The following is a 21,494-nucleotide window of genomic DNA, read 5'->3' on the forward strand; positions in this document are numbered from 1 at the left end:
ATGATAACCATGGCTATGTAGAAGACACCGCCACGGTTAAATATTTTTAATCCCTTCACTGCGTGAGGACAGTGTATATACTTTAATACCATATGCACAAAACAATGTAAAGTGGCTGTGTAGCAATGTTTCTAAGGAACAGGTAACAAGCATGAAGGCTCTGGTTAAAATTCTAGGTGGCACTGTACTGTTGCAGTCATGTGATGTACTTAAACTGCATTGCTGCAGTTGCTATTCAACTTACATAGCTCTGAATTGGCAGAGTATGTGTTACATATAAAGTAGATTCATTATGGGAGATTAAAATAAATCCTCAGGTCTAATTGGCTTGGCGTTCCTCCTTTTTGCACCTCAACCGATGTGTGGTGAGTGTTCTGGCACCAAAAGGCTGCTGTGCATCACATATGTGAGTGGTAGACATTGATGATGGCTTGACTTATCTGCTAGACTGTGAATAGATTTGAGAATGAAAGTGCTATGTTATGTAAATGCGTTATCTCAAGATAAATTCTTTTTCTAGCCCCAAAATATATGTAATATATTAATTACAATAAAATTAAATATTGTAATTACATATATTTATATATCTGTTGATTTTTCCATCTCAGCGACATTATAGCAAAAATGTATTAATAATTCTAAATTAAATGGAAGCTCAAATGGTTTAAAAAGGGGAACTGCATTTGTTAACAATAAAAAAGTGTTGTTCTGTGTGTTGTAATGGACATACGCATGTAAATGAATGACATAAATGACACAATTTATGATACTGTCATTGTTTCATCGTGCTCAGATTTTGTCTGGATTGCTTTTGCTGTTGATGTGTCTCCCTGTCGTGGCTGATTTATAAGTTCCTTGCCAATTACTATTGTTCCTCACACCAGAAAAGTTTTATTATTTTGTTTGTGTATCTGCCATTATGTAAGAGGCACTGGTTATACCTTGATATTAAAGAGAGTCAGTGTGTAATAACATTTTTCATATATAACAGTATGAACATGAATAAACTTATTTTTTCAAAAATAAAAACCCGCATTCATACAATAGCCTTTTTCTTGTATTTTGTTGTATAAATTAATATACATGTAAAAGTGTATTTTGCGTTTATGCTTGATGTACATCATAACATAATTATTGTACATACAGTATGTGCTAGTACAATTCAAGAAACCTTGATTATCATGGCAGACCATTGCCTGCACTCCTGGTAAGTGAAGGACAGCAGGTATTGTTTAATGTTGGCTAGGTTTTTATATATATTGGACAGACACCTATCTAACTATCTGTGAAAGGACAGAGATATCTAAATTTTATGTGTTTCTTTGATAATCAAATATACAGATGGTTGCATGCAGTAGGTGGAAACAACCCTAAAGGGCCTCATATGTTAACCAAATGTATATAATCTTATGTAATGTACTGAACAATTATATATATATATATATATATATATATATATATATATATATATATATATAATTTTACATGCATAACTAACTAAAGGACATTAAATAGGTTCTCACTGTGAGTGTGTAAATGCATATGCATGTGTGCATGTGTTCATGTATATGCATATATGCATGGGTAAATATAAAACATGCATGGTGTCTGTCTATCTGTGTGTGGCCATTTGTGTATTTGAGTGTGTGTGTGTGTGTGTGTGTGTGTGTACACAACCTGTTGTGTGTATGTCTGTGTGCATGCGAGCGTGTGTGGGTCATACGAGTGACAGAGGCGCCTTTTTTGTGGGCGGACAGTGACATTGTTCCAACTGCTGTCACGTGTTTGTAGAATATGCTGGCTGCTTTTGTTATATGCCGCCCGTTCTGCTATTCTGGCACTTTCACACAATGGTGGGTGCACTTTTACACACTGATGTTATCGGGCCTTTCAAACTACTATAGCTTGAAATCCTGCCCAGGGAAAGGGGAGTAACCCCATGTTGGATACATGGAAAAAGACACAACATTGCTGGACTCCATTTAGGAATCATACTTATATTATTCCAAAGGTGAGTTGCTTGGGTGTTCTTTTTTTATACATGGCTTGTTTTATCAATGAAAAATTTCAACTTTAGTGTGCTTAATTGCTCTCTGGGTGTGTGTTGTCCTGTTAGGTTTCAGGGCAATACTTTTCACACAAACCTGTGGAAAACTTCTTGTTGTATTTTTGTATTTTTTTATGTCTCACTGTTTACATTTGTTCTCTATTCTAATGAAATCTGAATGACCATCAGACCACAATGCCACACATTTTTGTTTTTTTGTATTCTGGGTTACAATGAGAATGACAGTTCAAAAACAGCTGCAAATGGGCACACTGTGTGCAGTTTTTTTTGTCTGAGAACCCTTCTTAGTAGGCCTTGAAATGTGTGCTGCAACAAGCCTGTGGTGAAATAACTGTTCCTATTAAATGTTTTGGCATTTGGACAGCTCCTTGTTTGCTGTCAATTCCTTCGAAGAAAGTACAAAATTGCATAATATAGCTTATTTCAAGAATTTTATAAGCACTACAGTTTATAAACATCCGCTCCCCCACTCTGTCTCACAGTAGCCATTTTGTGCCAAAACACCAGTGTTTGTGTTACCTATTGTATGGTGTATCTCTATATCTTTACTGATTATTCCTCTTTTAGCCAACTGAAGAAAATGTTAGAGAAAATAAACATGAATGTATGAAATATGAAAATAAATGTGTACGATTAATATAGACACTTGCAAATAGTAATAATACACTTTACATTTTTACACTTTCTGATTATAATCCAGCAACATCAATTATTGGATTAAAGATTAGGAATTTTTAAACCAAAATGAACTTCTCATTTGCAAATGAAATGATGCAATTATTCAGTTCAGTGATTAAAAAGTATTATGGCTAAAATAATCTGCAATATAAAGAATATCAGAAAGATATCCTTGTTAGATGCTGGCCAAATATTACCTCAAAAATACATAAAGAAAATGCTTTTTTTCATTGTTCATTGAAATGTCCCTGTTAATCATAAATTATTTTTCCTGCAAAATTACCACAGTGGCACATAAAATGCATTGTACTGTATGTATTTCTCAGTTCATCATAAATCATTTTTTACACAAAATGGCCGCTTTGATTTTCCAGTGATGTCTCTGAGGGCAGAGGCAGCGCAATGCGGAGGGGTTGTCGTGGAGTTTGAGAGTGATGACATCAGGCAGGCCAGGAAGTCCAGGAGTATAACAGGTGAGCTCATCCAACCCTACTCTTGCCTGTTTCGCCACCCACCACTTGCCTGTACAGCACTGTTTGCTTTAACTGAATTCAACTAACTGAATTATATTTTTCATTATACCACTTGAGCAAATTTGTAGGAGAACAAATACAAATCATACAAGTGACGTGTGATTTTATTTGACTATCTGTTTTAACATGGGTTTTCCAAGGGTCTGCACTCATCTACCTCAAGGGCCCAAAGTTCCTTATCTATGTCAGTGGAGCACTGTCCATGTGGGTAAGAAGTACGCTATGCCAATGGAAAAGGAGGCGGAAGAACTAGAGTAGGGGCTATGCCTATCACTATGACTGCAGGGGCCTGTTCTCCCACAACCCAAGAGGACTGTTTGGGTGAAGTTCAAATGGTTCACCAGAGGAAATTTCAGGCTGTACTCTATTCAGCTATGGCCCAAACATTCTGCTCACGCGTGCTCTGAGCTGTAAGGGCTGGAGGGGGGAAATCCCACATATATGATTCTTTCTGTATGCAAGAGATGTAAAATGGAGCGATGATAAATAGAATCATGAGTGAAAACCAGTCCAAAAACTGTAGAGATCCAATGAGAAAGAGACAAAACCTATGAAAAGAATAAAGGAGGAAGCATGAATTACAGTATGCTCATTTGCCATTCTACCGAAGTTCGTGGACTTCCAGTAGGATATTGGTGTGCCTCCAGTAAGCCTTCATTGTATGAGTGCCAAGGGCCTTTAATCCAAAGCCTTGACCTACAAATCAGTCCAGTTCTTAACTCCACAGTGTGAAAAAATCTATTCCTATTCCCGGGAGTTGATTCATTATAGCATGCCCTGTCATATCTGTAACCCAGCCAAGGAAATAGTCATCTTCTCAAGTTCTTCCAAATCTGCAATTTCAAATAGACATGATCATGAAATATAGACTATTAGTATTATTTAAATGATATTGTAAGAGTTATCCAGCCCAAAACTGACTGAATATTGATGTGTGAGTAATGTGACTGTAGATCTAAGTGACCGTAAAATGACCGCAGTTTCATGTGAATCAGCATCTCTCCTGCCCACAGGGGGACCGCATGTGGCACTTTGCCATCTCTGTCTTCCTGATCGAGCTCTATGGCCGGAACTTGCTGCTGACTGCTGTGTTCGGCCTTGTGGTGGCAGGGTCAGTGCTTCTCTCGGGGCTCTAATTGGAGACTGGGTTGACCGTAACCCCAGGAACAAAGGTATACTGTGCCTGTGCCATGCAAAACTGATCTGAAGCCAGACTGACCAGTTTAATGTTCTCATGACAAGGTCCTTGTGTAATGAGAGCATGTTGCCCATACTTGTGTGACTTGCTAAATTTAGGTCCCAGGGACCTGAATAAAGGCAGTTGCCTACTTTACAAAATATTTCAATATTTTATGCTAAAATTGCCTCATCCATTTTTTGCATTGAGCTGGTCCTGTTTTAATCACATGACTTTATTCACTCCTGTTATATGCTCATTTCTGCTAGGTGCATGAAGCAACAGCATTAGTGAGCCTTTGCATTTACTGTATTAAAAGGTTGCCACACTGTAAATTATGCTTATTATAACGGCGTCACTTAATTTTTTCTCATAAAATGACAAATAATCGTACATTCCAATAACATATTCATTGGCCTGGGAAATGCAAGGGATTTTTTAACACTACGGTTTTTTTTTAACAAGATGCCTAATGTACACACACTGCTAACACAGGGTTTTATGTTTTTTATAGTTTTAATGCACTGACAAGTGAAGGAACATCAACCTTGCAGTAAAGTCTGTAGCACAGAGTTAAGGAACAGGACCAGGTTCACAGGACAAGTTAGAGGTTATGAGGTGAATAGGAGCAAATTGGTTTGGCTCTTTTTGATTCCTAATCCAGGAAACATGATTTCTTCTCCTTGGTTTTAGTGGCCCATGCATCCTTGTTCATTCAAAACATTTCTGTGACGGTGTGTAGCATTGTGCTGATGCTGGTGTTTTCATACAAAGAGTGGATTGAGCAAATTTGGGACGGCTGGCTGACTGTAAGTACTCCTCTTCCTATGAAAATGAGATTTTGCTGCCATAAATAATTTAGACTGGCCATTCAGTGTTTTACTAGGTACTGTATGTGGGGAGTCATTAATATACTCCCCTCTGAAATTACCAACAGACATACATTTTATAATGACAGTTCATAGCAGAAAATGTAAATATTGTATCGTTAGAAATCCTTCAGGAAATATTTTTGAGTACGTAAGAAAGCCTGCTCATTCAACTTATCAAAAATGTCAGACAGAAATGACAAAATGACACAGATTTTTTAAATTACAAACATTCTAGAATGATAATGCAGTTTACAGTGAGCATAGTTTTAAATGGTTAGATAACATTCTACTCACCTCTATAAAATACCTTGACCAGAAGGACAAAAAATTCTGTAATGCCCCACTGATTAAATTTTCTTTTTTGCCTGGGATACAGCAAACACGCTCTTAGGGCACCCTTTATTTTACTTAGCCAGCAAACGTAAAATCCTCTGACTGTTGAAGTTGCTGTTACATTGTGTCAATGCTGTTGTTGTGCTGCATCTAAGCTGCTCTGTGGTGTCTTGTTTAACGTGTTAATGACTTACACAAGGTGGTTTGTTATACGGTGGTGATCATCCTGGCAGATGTGGCTAACCTCGCAAGCACGGCCCTGACTATTGCCATCCAGAGGGACTGGATTGTCGTCATAACCGGTTACAACCGGGGCCACCTTGCTGGTGAGACTCTGCCACCTCCTGGGCCTTACACAACTGACCAGAGGCAACACAGCTGGTATACACACACATAGCAGAACAGTGTGTAGCAGAGCAGAACAGAACAGAACACACTGTTCAGAACAAAAAAAAGAGTTTTGGCGTTTTGTGAAGTGTGACCAGAAGTTTAATGGAGAGGAGTGCTACGTAATTAAAGCTCTGGAGGGCATGGCTCAAGTTTAATTTAACACAAGCCAGTAGTCTGGAATAACAAGCTCCTGTTTTTGGCAAACTAATAATGCGTCCAGACTATAAAGCTGGATGTTTGGACATCACCTTAATGGGATGCACTTTGGTGTTTATTTGACAACAGAAATTAATTTTTCTTTTATTTCCGTCTGGAATTTACTGAAATTTTGCCATGTGCCTTGGTGGATTTGTGTGACAGTACCAATAACTATTTTATTGGACATTTCCAGATGAGCACATTTAGGAAAATCAGTTTCCTCATGTACAGTAGTTAACTAAATTGGTATGTTACCATCCAAACCTCTGAATCCGGTCCTCAATAATGTCTCGTCGGTTTCTTGCAGGGATGAATGCCACTATGCGGCGGATCGATCAGGTGACCAATATTCTGGCACCACTGGCAGTTGGGCAGGTCATGACCCTGGCCTCCAATGTGGTTGGCTGTGGCTTTATCTTGGGGTGGAACCTTGTGTCCCTCATTGTGGAGTTCATATTCCTTTCTCGAGTTTATCGCATTGTCCCTGCACTGTCAGTCAAACCGCAGGTGGATGAAGAGGAAGACCAGGACTTCCTGGAGAGTCACGGAGACAGGACAAGCTCACAAGGTGAGGGGCTATCCTGTAAGGCTAGTGAATGAGGTTGCATTGTGGGATGCTGTTGAGTTCATGGACAAAAATTTAGACTGGAATTACTATTAGGACTACGCACCAATGGCATGGAGAATCCATGAAAGTTATGTCGCATTTTTCATTGAAATTCTGAATTTAAGAAAAAAGAATTGAAGCATAGAGAAAGTCTCAAAAATGGGAGATCTAGATTAAATGTTTACCACCACCTTAACCACATGTTAACAAGTGTCAGCTTAGCTCTGAAAATGTCATCTGGCAGCTGCACCTTACATAATTAGTCATCGGAGGCTAATTATTGTCTTGTCCTTAGGTGACTGTCCTCTGCGGGCAGCTGCTGAGCTCACAGAGGGAAACTGCAACATCAGCCTGAACCTGAAGGAGATCACCAACCTACCTGTGTGCTTTCAGAGGTTCAAGTGTCTCCTGAGCACCTGCAAGGAGGGCTGGCAGGCTTATTACCGACAGCCCGTCTTCTGGCAGGCATGGGCCTGGCTTTCCTCTACACCACAGTGCTGGGCTTTGACTGCATCACCACGGGCTACGCCTACACTCAGGGCATCAGCGGCTCCCTCCTCAGCCTGCTGATGGGCGTGTCGGCCATCACAGGCCTGATGGGAACGGTCATGTTCACCAAGCTGAGGAAAGCGTACGGCCTGGTCAACACGGGAGTCATCTCCAGCTGCCTGCACCTGGGCTGCCTCCTGCTGTGCGTGTGCTCCGTCTTTGCGCCCGGGAGCCCCGTGGACCTCAGCCTGCTGATGCCGCTGTCTGAGCCCAACGGCACGGCGGCCGGGGCCGGGGGGGTGGAGGGGCAGAGCCAGAAGCACACCTGGATCCTGTGGGGCAGCAACCAGCCCCTCCTCCCAGACCGCTCCTCCATCCACTGGACCAACAACACTGTGCTGTTTGACAACATCCCCTCCGGCAACACTCCAGACTCCTACATCTCCATCATTCTCCTGTTCCTGGGGGTTATCACGGCGAGGGTCGGTGAGTGCAACATGTTCAGAATTTGAACTTTTTGTGGGCTCAGGGGACTTCTGGGAAATAGTGATTAAGAGTCGTCTGGCAGCTAAGTCTACGTTTTAAGTACTCCGCTATTATTCAAGCAATGTGTCTGCTCTGGTATTAATATATTATGGCAATATTTCCTCATTTAAATATTGAACATTTCTAGTAGTAGTAAAAGCTGTTAATAGCTCATAAAATGTCTTATTTTATTTAGTTAAGTAAAACCAGTGAGGCTGTAAACTGGCGTAAATTTAGGAAAAAACATAAAATTGACTTAGATCAATTTAACTTGCTGCATAATTTACAGAAATCAACAGCTCATTTGTTATAAAGTTTTTGATTTCTCACAGATAAATAAATCAAATTATTGACTGCATTCCAACCGTAGACTGTAAGGGGAAAAGTATAAGTAGAGACTTATGCTTTCTTATACATGGCAGGTTAAGTGGTTTACATCAGTTCTGTGTCTTGCCCTCCTGCAGGCCTCTGGTCCTTTGACTTGACAGTGACCCAGCTCCTGCAGGAGAACATCTGTGAGTCGGAGCGGGGTGTGGTCAACGGTGTCCAGAGCTCCATGAACTATCTTATGGACCTGCTGCACTTCATCATGGTCATCTCAGCACCCCAACCACAGCACTTTGGCATTCTGGTCATCATCTCTGTACTGTTCATCACAACCGGGCACACCATGTACTTCCTGTATGCTCGTAAGGCCAAGAGGAAACACCAGCTGGATACGTAATGAACAAACTATACCCACACATATACCCACAAATATACACCAAACATACATATAAACCAATCAAACCACTTAACCCAACCTGCACATGCACCCAACTGCCATTACGTGCATGGATTCTCCCTCTCTGTGTGCCTGAGAAATGAATGTGTTTTATCCTGCCCTCTAATTAAAAAAAAAAACAAGCAAACAATGCAATAGAACTACAACGAGCAGCCATTCGCTTCCTCCACATCACTGCAGGTGTCTGTCACCGTCCCTCTCAGTTCCTTTCCTCTCCAAGGGTTACTTCCCATCATCACAGACAAGAACTCAGGTGAAGAGGGCAAGGAAACACTGCCCCCTGCTGGGAGAAGATTGACATGAATGTGTCAGACAAAGTGCAGATACCATGAAGGTTGACACCCCAGGAAGCACAGGTCCGCAAAATTTTATGCAGTACACACAAATAATCATAACCCCAATATGTCTTGGGTCAAACACATCTGCTTTCTTGTGGAAGACGTTTTCACCTTTTTAGCTCTGGGGCAAAAGGTTACTTAAACAGCAGGAATGGAATATGCAGCAGTGCCTTTGTTGCTGTTGAAAAATAATGGAACTTGTGATGGAAAAAGTTATAGAAATGGTGACTGTAAGATGTTAAGGACTGAAGAGCTCAACTGTATAGACTATTAGAAGCAAAATCATTTGTCTTCAATCTTTTCAGGGCAAATGGCAAGCATGTTGCTGATCCGTCCACTTGGAAATAATCCAGGTACATTTGTCACAAAGGAAAATAAAGGGAACTTGGAGAGTGGTGTCCCAGGATGTGCTATTTAAGGGGCTGACAGCAGCCCAACTTGATAAACAGAGGAGAAACAGGACAAACTGGCCATTTTCTCAGTGGATGAATCAGGAAGACATGTGCCTTGTAACACAGTAAAAAATCGAACGTGCATTTGAACGTAAATGACGTCAAGCTGCTAAAATTAAACCGGTTATACTATAACAAACAAACAAAAAAAATTAATATTAAATTGTGTAAAACCTATTTTCTCAGGATTTGAACTTAGGTGCTGTAGTACTTCACTAAAAAAGCTTTCAAAACATGCTTTCTTTCATAGAAAAACAGAGTGATATTAATGCAATTTAAAAATGTTATAGGAATAAGTTAGATTTTGTTTTGTTTTTTGTTTTCAATTTTGTGGAATATGTTTGAAATACATATGTGTTTTAAAGCTAGCAGTGCACATGTAAGGTCTGAACATAAAGTGTAGTGTTTGCAAAAAAATCCTTTCAAATCACATTATTAAACTTATATCCACTGTATATCCATGTTATTCTAAAATACTACATACTTTTACCTCAGTACATGACTTATTTGTTAGAAAACATGGACATGGAGCAGTATATTTCTGTGGTGTAGCTGGGCCAGTTACAGGTGTACAATGTATACAATACACGTTTTGTTTGTACAGTGAGAAGCATCCCACTATTAATGCCCTGCAGTACATGCACGACTCACTGCTTCCTTGTTTATTTGTTCTAAAGGTGAATTTCCTGTGACATGTTAAATCAGATTCATAATGGCTTTGGTGGTCTATTTACATATTCAATTGTTTTTTAAGATGCGCCAATAAATATGTGTTCAGTAAATGATGCTGTTTTTTTTTTTTTTTTGAAGATGCCTGTCATAAAGGTGTAAATACATATTTTTTTTATTTGTCTTGTAATTACCGGGTACTCAGAAGGTTGTCAGTAGTAAATTGTCTTAACTGTGCACACCTTATTGAGTGCAACTTTGGACATGAAATCTGAGTTTGAACATGCTAGTCAGCAAAATAGATTTTAAAAAACCAAGTACTCAAATGTGCTCTTTGAAACAAGATTATGTAACCAATAAAAATGATGATGCCTGAGTATCCTTCTTCGATTAAAATGCCTTTATTTTATTTAGATTTATTTAGATAGGGAACAAAAATTTGGCCAATCGCTGACCTATTTTGTGCATTTCAGCTTGGGATCTTCCCATTTTATTTTCAACAAAGACATGCCATTCTAAATCAAGGCATTTTGCTATGTAAAGAGTGCTTTGGAACATATTTCTGTTTTTAGCTGTGTTGAAGCATCATTGGTAGACAACATCATTCCATTTTGCATATACGAGATGTTGTCGACAGCAGGCTGGGAATATACTATATATATTATAGACATGGATTTTAGATAATATACTTTCATTTTCTATTATTGTTGTGTAATAAAAGTTTTCCCCTTTGCCACTCTGGGCATCTTACTGTAATTATGTTCAAATTATTTAACAGAAACCTGGCTACAGTATTTTTCTTTCTGGGACAAAACTGCAGCAGAGAAAAGGCTAATCACCTGTGCGGTGTTTCAAAATGATGACAGAAATGATGACTAACCGCACCAAGACACTGGTCCTGGGAGCAGCCTCTTTGAATAGAGCAGAAGAAACGAGGCTCAGTGAAAGACACATGGAGATTATGCGTCTAAATCTTCTTACACCTCGAAGATCTGTTGCCCAGGACAGAAGGGGGTGACTGTGTTTGGCCAGTGGCCTATGTTCCCGAAGGAATATAAAGGCTAAGTCATGAATGATTGACGTCTACATGATGAGTCACTCAGCAGTCCTCGAGCCGTTCAGTTCAGTTTGAATGAGACAGAAAACGCCATCAAAAGGCTTGCTGTTTCAGCACACAGCCAAAGTCCACTTTCTGATGTAATTCTTTTGAATGGGAACGCTGCCAGGCTCCCTCAGCTTTTGCGTCTTTGTGTATGCTCTTTAGGAAAATGTGCTTAAAATACAACTGCAGTCCAATTCACATGACAGGTTACTATTTGTCACATTTATTCCCTGAATCTAAATCCATTATGAATCGACATCTGATATGTGGGTGTGGGATTTATTGGTCCATGGAGAAAGGAGAGATCGCAGATATAACATATGCATTCACACACGCACAGACATGCAAGTACACACATACACCCACACACAGACATAGAAATACGCACACACACACACATATATATAAGTGTATTTAAGGTGTGGAAGGTATTTATCAGTCACTTTTCGTTGTTATAACAGATCATTACACCTGCACTGAACCATCAACAAATTTGTCCACGTTCACCGGCTGAGCACAATAGGGGTGGTGTGTCACAGTACTGTACTAATCTACATTTTTTCACTTTACCATCAAGCATCTTATCCGTCTCCTAAATTAGTTCTCTCCAGTACTATGAATAAATTTCACTTTTGTTTACATATGCATGTCCTCAATGACATTGCAAAGAAATTGCTGCAGAACTATTTTGCAATGAGAGATTTTGTAGTCAATGTTCTCCATTTTACAACACACTAGAGAATAATGCTTCACATTAACAGCTCTACTTTTGACCAGCAGGGAGCAGCAGAGACCCTTTCATCCCCCCAAAATCAATGTATTACATTAACCATTACGGCCTGTCTCCATGACAGGATCAGTCACAGTCTAAAACAAATGCTTTAAACTTCGGGTAACAGAATAAGGTTCTTTGCATGTAAGGAGAACCAACAGAGCTTCCAACTTCAGTCAATCTCAAATGCTACTCAGTACTACACATATATGACATCCCATTAGTCTGTAAAATACAGTATATTCTAGGTCATGTTCCCATTTCAATAGTGCAGTATTCAAACAACAAGAAAAAACACACACTGCCACTCAGGACCGTATAGATTCTTATAAAGTGATTACACATGCGCACGCATACACACACACACCACACACTTATATTCTGGGAACATATGCAATAACAAATTTTCATTTACACGTCATGTGTATCTGTCTCTATATCATAAAAGTCGAATAATGAGGATAAAGATCAATAATGCTGATGATATTAATATACAGTGAAATTACATGAAACAGCACGGTTGATTGTTCTTCATTGTTACAGTGCAGAAGACTGGCACAGCTTATCATTTTGCTCCTATAGGGGACCAAAAGCGGACGTATAAGGGACAACCTAATGTTAATGCAACTGACCACTGTTCATAAGCGTGGTTTTGTTGGACTGGGGCTGTATCTCTGCAGCAGTTTCCAAAGGAGCTCATCAATATTTCATGTAGAAGTTTTTTGAAGCAGCGTAGGGTTTTCAGTGGCTGACAGGCACCGTTATTGGCCAGGATGAAAGGCTCTGTCAGACTGAGCGGGAGAGGCTGAGGCTCCCAGCTGCTCCCATGAATGTAAAAATCTCTATCAAACAATAATGAGTCTATTCTCGCACACACAAACTCCTGCCTTACATTATTTATTTGCTTAGCAGACACCATTACCCAGGGAAATGTACAGAGTTTGCATCTTGTAGCCTACATTTTGGCCATTTACATAGCTGGATATTTACTGAAGAAATAAAGGTTTTCACCACTCACAAGGTTACAATACTGGGGCCCATGATAATTTGAATTTTTCGATTAAACATACAGTTTCCAGCTACTGTTGGTACCACCCCTCTTAATCCGCTTTGACAGACACAATTGTGTTATTCCATATGCTTATTACATAATTGTGCTGTCTTGTGTTAAATAAAAATCTGATTAAATAAGATCCTTCATTTTTTGCATGTGCTTGAATAAATTATTGACTTTATACGGTTGATACTGTGTCTGCCCTTGGATTGACAAAATCATATGAGCAAGGAAGTTGCCGCACGGGCAGTACATTTACACACAGAGTAGGGGAAGTTCCATACTAAGAAACGAGATACTCTAAATTAACATGGATTTATCATGTGAAAGAAAGAGAAAAACACGGATTCATCCTGCTTTTCCTTAGTGACTGGATCATGACCCCAGTGATCTTGACATTCACAAGCTAGTATTACATTTATTATTTTCCCAGCAGCCCTTATTCAGTTTCACAGCTGAAACTGTACAGTAAATGCTATGCATTTAAGCAGCCCTATTGCTACTTTTTGCTTAGACGGAATGTAGCACAACTCTGGGTTCATATATGTGCTACTATCACATGCACAGTGCCCTGACCATCCTGTCAGCACACCCTATAATGTTTCAAGCAGGAGCTCATATAACCCAAAAAGCAAAAAATAAAATATGAATCTTTTCCGAGAGTGTATCATGGAGGCTTGCATTCACAAAGCAATATAAATTCCACCAGTGTTTGTCTCACTCCCAAATTTTGCAGAATATTTTTATCCACAAGGTGGAAGCAAAACCTTGGTAACCATTATCTTGATATTTGAGGTCTAATTTCATTTACCTGGCTGCACAAATACAGCCCTACTGACTTGCTATCCCCATAGCATCACTCTGACACCTTTAAGTGATTCAGAGTTCTGTCGCACATTTTTACCACTACAAGATTATAATGCACTTGGCACAGCTTGTTAAAAATACACTCATACACACAACCCAGTGAACACATCTGCGCACTACTTTTGAAGCTTCAGTGGCTCCTTTTCAAACTCAAAATTTGCAACAAAGTTCTGCTCCTGATTCTGATTTACAAGGCTTTGAATGGGCGGGCCTCATTGCAAATGCTGCACAAGCATGCTCTTGCCGCCAACTCAGGTCAGCTGTTGCCAGCTTTCTTCTCACTTCCAAGTAAAAATTTTGCTCCTGGAGAAGCAGGGTTTTTGCTAGTGCTACACATTGTACTGTATATAGAGCTCACTTTCTAGAAATATATAAACGCCAGCTAGTTTCTAAATCACCTTTTTGACATATCCATCAATTTTACCTTCAGCATTTATATATAAATATGCCTCATTGTATATTGTTTTCTGGACAAGTTAGACTTCATCATGTTCCCCAGACCTGCACATCACATGTTCAATCCCTTATCTTACATTCTTCATTCATCACAGTAGTTTACTCAAGTTTGACTCTTTTCTTTGTTTCATACCTGTATGTGAATGAAAGGAACATGATAACATCAAAAAAATGCATACCACGCCACATATCAACAATCAAAATTATCAATGGAGACACAAAAGCTTTTATGTGAGCATAACAATGAGCCTTTATGTGACTATAATGTGCAAAAAATATATTATATTAAATATGATAAATAAATATATCACACACAGTTAAATCTGATGTACATCTCTAGGCAGGTTCATATTGTTCTTCCATAAGGGCCCATGAGGTTTGGGTTTTCAGTGCTGTTTATATCAGTGACAAGCTGCTTCAGCATACTGACTGCCATTGAAAGACTATGATTGTGATCTCTAGGTTCCCAGATTCCTGGAGGACCAAGTACATAATGCAATGAGATTGTACAATGATGTCAACTACAGTGAAAAAACCCAATGAAATATAATACAAATACAATACGGGACAAATCAAGATGTTCTCTGAATAAGTCAGGGCACATGAAAAGAGGCTGAAATACAGGACTGTCCCAGGAAAAGCAGGACGTCTGGTCACCCTACTGATATCCTTCATCTGGTATGAGGCGATAGCCTTTCGAGATTACATGAAGACACCAGCTTTCGGGGCAGACTGCACAATAGACAATGATAATGATTTCGTAGATAACGAAAGCGACAGACTAGAGACAGATAGCAAAAGATAACAACGACAGATAATTCTACATATATACACAGACGAGTGACAAATTAAAGGAAAAACCAACATAAAGAGTCTGAGTAGCATGTTGAGACACCATGAGCCACCAGAGCAGCTTCAATGCTCCTTAGTCTCTAAATGGATCTAAATGCAGATGTCACTTTAGTCACTGTTACTCTTGAAACACTACCCAGCTGAGCAGTCTTTGTGACCACACTTCAATAATGAACCCTCTTTCAAAGTCACTTGAGTTGTTTTCTCTTGCCATCTTGCCATCCAAAATCAAGGTCAACTGGGCCTGCTCAGCATTTTTCAACAGTCCACAGAGCATGCTAGGAGGATGTTAATTGCTTAATTGTATCATAAAGTACACCTGTATGGAAGCAGCTGCATTTCTGATGCTTTTCCACTCTTTTATTCAAATTTACACACTGTATATATACCGAGAAAGTAAAAGAGAGAGGACAAAGAAAATATGTTCTCTAAAAAATTAGGGGGCAACACAATACACATGAGCATCTGCCATTTCACACAACATGCATCTTTTAGCTGAGCCTGACTAATTAACACCAACAGCATTTATTTTCTTGCACTTTAAAGTGCACTTTACACAAATATCCAAAAGCCAGCACATTCACCAAAAAGACAAAAACACTCAGATAAATAGGGGAACTTAGCAATCGGTTGCAATAGTGTACTCAATCAGGTACAATCCTCCACAGGAAGTCATCAACTAGCTTTTGGTGGTTTCCAAAATGGTAGAAATTTTGTATTTACAGCTTATCAAGCCCTCCATCTTGTGTCAGCCACCTTTAATTGTTTGCTGACAAAGGATTTAACACATGAAATTGAATTGCTTTTTGTCAACAGTTTCCTGGTGTAAATCCCTTATCCCTCTCATGTTTAAAAATAGTTCAAGCTCTCTGCTGTCTTCAGTTTGCCAAGTCTTAAAGTACCCCTTACAAAAAGTAGGACATAAAAGTTAATGTTTTTAAGTATACTTAAGTACATCAAGTTTATTTTAAAGTATATTTTACAGTACTATAAAAAAAAACTAAACTGGTCCATTTTAAGTACGCTCGTAGTATTTCCTTGAACTATTCTTTAATTATACCATTCACAAACAACATATAAACCTTGTATCATAAATTGTAGACTTAAGTATTTTAGACTTAAGTTCTAAGTTTCTTCTTGAAAATATAGCGAAAGTGCACTTTACTGTTAGTCCGCTGCCTGCAATTTCAAGAGCCCCACCAAGAAACACTCATAAGGACAGCTGAATGACACCTCAACAAGCCAATGAATTCATCCTAACTTTCATATTTGAATATTTTGACAGAGACAGACAGGGGGAGAAAGACAGACAGTGAGCAAGAGCGAGAGAGAACTAGCCACTACAGATAGCGTGAGACAGAGATACACTAGACAGAGGGAAAGACATGGTGAAAGAGATACTATCTGTGGTGTCTAATGCAGAAACAGATGTGCTGTGTGTATGGGAAGCTGTGGTGACTGCGCTGTCAGTCTGCTACGGTGCCTAGGGCAGGGAGGTCAGCCTTTTGTTTACCACACAGACCTGCCTGCAGTACAGGAACAATGAGCCGCTCTCAGCGAGCTCCACAGCTGCTGGGGATTAAAAGGGAAGCAGCTCCCGTTCCGGGGGGGGCAGCCGCAGCGCACAGTGACGACTTTGAAGGCTGCGAACTGCGTGAGCGCTCACCTGAGAAGAGAAGCGCCGAACGTGCTTGCGGGGGATCGGAGAGACGCGGGGCTGTGTTGAGGACGTACTGCTGTGCAGCTATGCCCAAATCACTGATTTTCATAGTGCGTGGGGCGAACTGATGCAGCGCCGGGGTAATGAGATGAGCCATCTGGATGAAATAAAGAGCAGAAAATATGCACAGAAATTGTGCACAGTAATGATGCCCTCAGTCCAGAGCAGGGTATCTCTTTGCTCTCTGTACTTTGGAGTGCTTGCTAAAATATGCATGTAGCTGCAGTAACCTGAACCAGATATTACTCACAGAGATTAGGAGACACTGACGAGTTTTGAAATAAAAGTATGACATTATTCACGTTTTTTTTAAGCTCGGACATGCACCCTGACAAACCCGAATGCTGTCCCACATTCAGTCCCCCATGCATACCATTCCTGATCTCCATCCAGACGAGAGATTTTAGTGAATCCAGAGGCAGTGAGACATACGTTCATTTTGTTTTCAATTGTATTCAAATTCTTCATCTCTGTTACACCCATCATACAAAGTGACCACTTTCAATTCCAATTTCAGTCTCAACAAGCTTAAGGCTTGGTCACCCTTTCCTCCGTATACCAATGGCATCATAAATCAGGGCACCTTACATTTATGGCAAGCATGGCAACCTGGCAAGTGAGAAAAATCTATATCTAAATCTATACTACCATTTGGTGCTAATGTATAAGAAGAGCATGGCAGACAAATTTCAGCATTATAGTGGAATAATTAAGTGTGCCACAATGCTATCAGTTGTATCTGATTTTAATTAAGTCACATATTTACAAGTTAATAAAAAACCCAAATTGCACATTAACCCTTTCATTGGAACACAAGGGGAAAAGTTTGGTTGAGTACATCATGACAGGCCTAATGAATAGTCTGATGCTTTTCAATATCCATCAATAATTATGCTGTATATGCTAATACTGTAGCTTATTCTTCTGCCTAGTTGGCTTTGCAGAGGATAGGTCTGAATAGTGTTCACTGTGTGAACTAAACTGTGTTCTTGGCTAGAAATAGCTGTACAAAATAAGTATTGTACCTCACTGAACCTGTGTTTAGCAGTTGTCTATGACCATGAAATGTACTTTTTGTACGTCGCTTTGGATAAAAGCGTCTGCCAAATAAATGTAATGTAATGTTATGCATCATAACAAAAGTGGTGAATGGTAATGTATCTCACAACACAGGATGAAGTCAGGAACACCATCTCGTACTTGCCTGGTGGAGATCTATTTTGCATTGTCCTCATCAATGCAATGCAGTTTCACATTGCATTCAAATGAGCTCATTCAAACTATGTGGAAAACCTGAATTTAACTTTATTTCCCAGAAAAGCTATGCAATTCAGAGGTAAAATTAGAGCTGCATTCCTTTAGGCAAATATATCATTATTGTACTTATAATTAATTATCATTTAATTGTAACTGTTGTAACTGTATACAATTTGAGTGTGTTAAACAGTAACATTGTGTGATTTTTGTTACTTTTCCTTTGTTATTGAATCCTTGATTCACCTTTCTTGCTGGTCATGTGGATTTTCTTCTTTTACCCCCAACCAATCCTATGGATCTGCAAAGTATGGGGTGTCTGTTATTTTACGCAACAAGTAACTTGAAAGGAACAAAGAGAAAGCAATCTGTACATTTACAGCCTGACCAGATGCTGTTCTCTACTGTCACTATTTGTGCTGAGGGACATCAGACCATGATGATCTTTACAGTTCAAGGTACAGTATGCTCTGAATGGGCCTACCACAATATCAGCTTATCAATATCATAGAAAAACCACTGGGTCGGATCCGTTGCTGTATATACAATACACATAAATTGCCCATTGACAGACAATGGTTTTGCTACTGACTGCCGTGCAGATCTGGCTCTTCGTGTTTATTCAAGGTTATGCTGGGTGACATTTGTTCAAGCCATGGGAGGATGGACTTGTGTGCTCACTGCACAAATGTGTTTACTCTTGGTGTGTCACTACCCGTGCCCAAATTTGATTGGTGTAATTGGTGAGGCTGTGGTGATCACATCGTCTTATTTTACTCACTGATAAAAAACCCAAATGTAGAACTGTGAACCTTGTACAGTACCTGTGCACAACATTGATAATGGATTCTTTATCAAAGTAGCAAAAGCACAAGATAACCCTTAACTTTACAGCAGTATTCACTGAAAAAATGCAAAGCACATCTTGAGTGTGTATTGGTTTATGAATATAGCATTCACAGACATAGACATCGTAATGTTTGCAGGAAACGTTATATATTTTGGAAATGCAACATAATTATAAAATATGAGAATACCACGGCGTTAGCAACTCTCATTAAACTGAATAAAAATGTCTTTCCTAATGTCTTTTCCTGTGAAAAATGTATCTTTTCGCAACAAAATTAAGTTACATTTTTTCACTGTGGAAGCCCTCCTAGATGTAAATGTTTGCTTTCTGTGTCTTTTGCTTAAACTGTGAGGGCAATTATGTTTTCAATTATTCCTTCACATTACTCTCAGCTCCGAAAAGCCAGGGCTCAATCTCAAGTTGTTTAACGGCTAGCACTGTGTCACGTTGTTCGCCTACACTTACTCTCGAGACATGGTCAAAAATAGTCTTGAGTGCAGTGTCTTCAATGCACATTGGATGTGGCACTATACTGAGAATTCCCTCTCTACTCAGTGTGGCAAGAAGCACTTAGAGCTAGAAAATATTTAAACCTGCCATACATTTTTTATGCCTGAGCAGAATTGTTCAACGTCTGAATTATAGAAAGGAGTAGATGAACCCTATGACCTGTGCTATGCTGAGGACTGTCATGTTCTCTGTCACTCCAACAACCCCACCCAACCTGCATCCAACCCCCATCCTGCACCCCTAACCCCTTACTTGTAAGGCTTTCAAGTACAAACAAATTGTCCTGGTGGAAATTTTCAGACTTGGTATCACATCTGCAAAATTAATCCAGACTAAGAAGAGATGATAAAACTTGAAGGTGGTCAGGAGGCATGAATTGTAGGTCATTATAGGAAATGTGATCAAAATTAAATTTCACTACTGATATAGGTGCCTTACTGCTGCATTTTTTTGTATACCAGCAGCATGGAAAAGACTCACAACATTAACACTAGGGTGTATCTAGGGCTACTAAACAGCACACAGATTTGTGAACAGTTTTTTCATGAACCGAACAAATGAAAAAAAAAAAAACTAGCGACATAACAACTCACCCTTTTCAACCACACCATTCACCTCTCCATAAGTAAAATATCAAACTAGAAAAAGATTCATTGATCTATAAATAGTTCATGTGATCTCTAGGCCAGTGGCAACAAACCGTGTTCCTGGAGATCTACCATCCTATAGGTTTTCATTCCAACCCTAACAAAGCATACCTCATTCAACAGCTAGGGATGTTGTTCAGCTGCTAAATAGTAGAGTCATCTGTGCCAAATTAGGGTTGAAGTGAAACCCTACAGGACGGTAGCTCTCCAGGAACTGGGTTGGTGACCACTGCTCTAGGCACTAGAAACACCCTCTAGCACAGTGGTAACCAACCCTGTTCCTGGAGAGCTACCATCCCAAAGGATTTCAACCCAAATTTGCCACACCTGACTCTACTAATTAGCAGCTTAACAAGCTCTCTAGCTGTTGAATGAGGTTTGCTTTTTAGGGGTAGAGTGATAACCTACAGGATGGTAAGTCTCCAGGAACAGGGTTGGTCACCACTGCTCTAGAGCATGGGAGTCCAATCTTATTTGAAAAGGGTTGATGTGAGTGCTGTTTTTTTTTTTTTTTTCTTTCTTGTTAGCCCAGCACTAAGATGCGCCTGATTTTAGGGCGATTGAGGGCTCCCCTTACCTTTGTGCACCTGGGCCTGGGCTTGACAGGCTTGTTTGTAAACAATGCTCTTATCCAGGGTGACTTACACATCAGACATTTTACATTGCTGGACATTTTAATTAAACATTTACAATTAACTTATTCAAGCATATGACAGCAGTGCCCAAAGTTCACATAAAATCATACATACCTGAAATAACAATGCAGATGGCTCTTTGAGGTCCTGGTCCTCTTTATATTCTAGGCTTAGCTCATTTCATAAATATGCAGAATAGCAGGTTCGAGGGGGACCACATTCTCTCTGTCCATGGGCCATTTTCAGGATGTCAGAAGGCCTTACAGCCCTGCATGTAGTAGACATTGGTCCATTGTATCTGCCTTAACGCACTACAAATGCAATAGCTACCCATAGCGGTGCAAATAATCAGCTAGCTTTGGTAATGTTGACCAACCCCCATAGTCGGATATTTTCTGTGCACTAGCGCTTTACATAGGTAAATTCATATTTTAAACGGCACTCGGTTAGATCAAACACATTTAACACATTATCTTAAGGGCATATATTTAAACGATAAGGGTTACTTATCCAGTAAGGTTAAACCTTAAGCTTCGTGCTATAAATCAGCCTTCTTCATTTTAATGTGTTAAATGTTAAGATATCAATGGGTTCGTTACAGAGGTAAGCGAGGAATCAGGTCCGATAGGAACAATGTTGATCCTGTAGGTTTCAAACAGGAA

At 39.5% G+C, this 21,494-nt stretch overlaps 1 protein-coding gene and 1 long non-coding RNA gene across 3 annotated transcripts; one reads left to right on the top strand and one right to left on the bottom strand.

Moving 5' to 3' along the window:
• Positions 1–3,122: 3,122 nt before the first annotated feature.
• si:ch211-254p10.2 (solute carrier family 40 member 1) lies at positions 3,123–8,644 on the top strand. Its single transcript, XM_035426124.1, is given in 10 exon segments — positions 3,123–3,219; positions 3,420–3,487; positions 4,293–4,398; positions 4,401–4,451; positions 5,150–5,265; positions 5,861–5,987; positions 6,557–6,817; positions 7,152–7,313; positions 7,316–7,831; positions 8,335–8,644. Coding segments are annotated over 10 exon segments (1,764 nt in total). The 3' UTR covers positions 8,595–8,644.
• A 1,541-nt stretch (positions 8,645–10,185) lies between these two features.
• LOC118231838 lies at positions 10,186–21,429 on the bottom strand. 2 transcript variants are annotated; one of them, XR_004766165.1, is made up of 4 exons: positions 20,947–21,429; positions 18,437–18,491; positions 16,883–17,033; positions 10,186–14,497 (listed from the first exon to the last, which is right to left on the bottom strand). It is a non-coding gene; the product is annotated as an uncharacterized LOC118231838 (long non-coding RNA). The 2 variants fall into 2 exon arrangements; XR_004766164.1 differs by having other exon boundaries at positions 10,186–17,033.
• Positions 21,430–21,494: the final 65 nt, after the last annotated feature.

The sequence above is a fragment of the Anguilla anguilla genome, chromosome 1 (genome assembly GCF_013347855.1).
Source record: "Anguilla anguilla isolate fAngAng1 chromosome 1, fAngAng1.pri, whole genome shotgun sequence".
In the NCBI taxonomy this organism is placed as follows: Eukaryota; Metazoa; Chordata; class Actinopteri; order Anguilliformes; family Anguillidae; genus Anguilla; species Anguilla anguilla.